Source organism: Rhagoletis zephyria, unplaced genomic scaffold (genome assembly GCF_001687245.7).
Source record: "Rhagoletis zephyria isolate East Lansing unplaced genomic scaffold, Rhagoletis_zephyria_1.1 Rzeph_scaffold_07885, whole genome shotgun sequence".
NCBI classification, from domain to species: domain Eukaryota; kingdom Metazoa; phylum Arthropoda; class Insecta; order Diptera; family Tephritidae; genus Rhagoletis; species Rhagoletis zephyria.
In genome coordinates, this window is record NW_016164967.1 from 24992 (window position 1) to 28210 (window position 3219).

At 38.7% G+C, this 3219-nt stretch overlaps 1 protein-coding gene across 1 annotated transcript; it reads left to right on the forward strand.

Moving 5' to 3' along the window:
• Window positions 1–790: 790 nt before the first annotated feature.
• LOC108374597 (uncharacterized) lies at window positions 791–2763 on the forward strand. Its single transcript, XM_017630578.1, has 2 exons — window positions 791–2595; window positions 2673–2763. The coding sequence occupies exons 1-2, from the start codon at window positions 1054–1056 to the stop codon at window positions 2679–2681; spliced, it is 1551 nt and encodes a 516-aa protein (XP_017486067.1). The 5' UTR covers window positions 791–1053; the 3' UTR covers window positions 2682–2763.
• The last annotated feature ends 456 nt before the right edge of the window (window positions 2764–3219 follow it).

Genomic DNA, 3219 nt, shown 5'->3' on the forward strand with positions numbered 1-3219 from the left:
TATTAATCAACACACAATCATGAACCACCACCAATTGATTTTATTAAAAAATTTAAAATTACGAATATAATAAAAACACGATGCGAAAAACCAAACTCAAAAAAAAAAAACGCTGGAATACGAGAAATATTTGAAGAAAGAATGTAGAAATGATAGATACTCGCAAAATTTGTTTGGTTTCCAAGATTAAACTATTAAATTGAAGAAACAGAGGAAAACCCCGGAGGAGCTCTGAAATAATTGTTTTTAAATTACTTAGCATATTTTGAATGAATTTGGAATGTCTAAGATGGAAAAGAAACTCATTGTATAAAACAATTACAGAAAAGCAATTTTTTATACACTTGTATTCAAGTCGCCGCCAACAATTTGTGACATTTGTGTCATTTAAAAGCAGCTAAGGAGGACGACACTATTTGTGATATATAACACATTCAAATCAGTGCCAAAATGCTGATATAAACAATTATTGACTGAAAATCTCTCAAGTGGGCCACCCAAAATTGAATGGTCGAGATTTTTTCGAACAAATCACTTTATTCGGTTTACAACCATAAAAACAAAATAATGAACAATTTTGCAAAATTTGAATTTTTATAACAGTTTTTGTTATTAACATTTTTTTTATGAATTCAGTAATTATTTATTATACACTGATTCATAGCATGTATCTTGCTGATTTTATCCACGATAATAGTTAATTAGACACGCTTTAGCCTGATTGTTTTAATTTTTCAAATAATCATTATTTTGTATAAAATTTTTAATTTAAAAAAAAATAATTATTGTAAGCTCAATAATTGTAAACGTATGGTTAGGTAACTAGTTGTAAGTCACGATAGTTTTAGTACATAACGAATGCAACCGTGTGAATACGAATAAATACACTCTGGCGGCACTTCAAATAGTAACTGCTACCATTACTGAGAAAACATCCAACGAACGAAGACTTGTTTCTTATAACGTCAGGTGTGGTTAATACCAAAATTAAAAACTTCAAGTTTAATTAAACAAAAGTGTTAAAACAACAACAAAAAATAAGAATAATATAAAATGAGTGGTCAACAAGGCAAGCAGAGTCTGGTTACAGCATTAAAGGCTCTCAAAATTGATTTTCCGCCGACGGCCACGGTTGCGCAGTTGAAGCGTCTGTACAAAGACTGCCGAGGCGAAGATGAGCCTTGGGAGATTGACGCAGGCGATGAGTGTCCGACCAAAACTTGTGGCGCTGATCAGTCTAGACAATTTAAGTTGGTGGACGGCGACTTTGGTGCATTCCCGGGGGAAAACGTCGATGGAAAACGGGGTACCGTCTACGTCGTCGACGCTGCCGACGCTCAAGGAGCCATTTTAACTTTAGATGACGCCACTTACAGCGTTTATGACGTAGCGACTATGCAAGGTGCCGTAAACGGTAATGCCGCCGTTGAAATAATTGACGCTATCGATAATGCCGCTACTGCCGTTGACGATTCTGCCGCTACCGATGCTGCCGCTGTTACCGATGAAGCCGGTGCCGCTGTGGCAAGCTCTGCTGCTGCCGCGATTATTAGAAATTCTGCTGACTCCGAAGACGTCGCCGCGAATAGGCCAGCCGCCATTTTAAATCGTCGTGCCGTTACCAGTCATATTAATACCAACGCCCCTAACATTATTTCCGAGCTAAATGAATCTTCAACTACTGCTCTTGATGAGGAAATTAAAAAATTGAGACAGCAGAAGGAAATATTAGAATTGAAGCGTCAAATCAAGGAGCTCGAAAATGTTTCTGCATCGGGTCCCGCCCATGTACCTGGACGACGCGTGAACTTCAGCGACATTGAATATGCCGTTCCGAAATTTAGTGGTGACGAGGTGGCGCACTCCGTTACCGACTTTTTACGAGAATTTTCCGAAGTGATGGCAAGCATTAATGCCGATGAACAGTTTTTGTTTTTAAGCTTGCGCCGTTCGCTTACGGGTACAGCCCGCCAGTTCCTCAAGACTGCTAATGTCTTTACGTTTGAAGCGCTGAGAGAAGCTCTGATCAATGAGTTTGGCACGGTCGTCTCGCGCCGAGATGTTTATAGGATGCTGGCCCGACGCTATTGGAAGAAGGAAGAAGAGTCCCTGCATTGCTACATTCTGGTTATGCAGTCAATCGCAAAGCGCTCAGATATTGGCGAACTGGAGGTTATCGACTTTATAATCGAAGGTATAGGTAATAAGGTCAACAACATCAACCTGCTAGTTGGAGCTCGTTCTGTGGAGGAGCTAAAGAAGTTGGTGAACAGGTACCAACAGAAATATTTGACCCAGAATGCCGCTGCCGATCTACGAAAAACAAAACAATCGCTTGCTGTTGCCGACAATGCCGCTAAAACAACTACGGATACGAGTGCCGATAACCCTTTATGCTACAATTGCTCGCAAAGGGGTCACATTAAGCCCAATTGTCCGCACCCGCTGCGGGTTAGAGGTTCATGTTTTCGATGTTGGCAAATGGGCCACAGCCATAGGGAGTGCAACAATCCGAAGAAAAATTTGAAGGCCGTTCCTGGAAAACAAGTTGCCGCTGTTGAGGAGGATCCGAGAGTTTTAGATTCGCTTAATTTAGTAAGTATCTCATTCAATGTTAGTTCAAGGGGAAGTGCAAGTTTTTACGAATATCTCTCTCTTTTTGATACCGGCAGTCCGGCTAGTTTCATCAAACAGTCTTGCGTGCCTATTAATGTTACGGAAGTTTCGAGTTTGGGGAAAAGAAGCTACAGAGGTGTTGGTGGAAGAAAATTAAAAATTTTAGGTGAAATAAAATGTACTATAAAATCTGAAATGCAATTGAAGACTATTGTTATTAATGTTTTGCCTGATGACGCTATGTCAGTACCTGTCATTTTAGGACGAAATTTTTTAAAGTCCTTTAATATTAACCTAATTAAGACAAAATTGAAGTTCAATAAAACTCAGCTAATGAATTTTAATAAAATAAATGAAATCGCTTGCAATTCCCTGTCGAATAATTTACGTAATATTTTGGGTAGATACAATATTCTTAAATGTAATAAAATGAGTTGTTCTGGTGATATAATACGCAAACTTCCGGAAGTTGAGTTGGAGAAAGGTGAGGATATCCTGAAACATGAGAGTTTTTATGACGTGCCTGATGTATTCAGTATTGAAATTGACCTAGAAAGCGAGTTGTTAGATATTAGTCCTGTTTTAAATAGAGAATGTCAATTG

What these genes read in the sequence shown, in the direction of transcription:
- LOC108374597 (XM_017630578.1), top strand. Translation starts at nt 1,054, where the DNA reads ATGAGTGGTCAACAAGGCAAGCAGAGTCTGGTTACAGCATTAAAGGCT.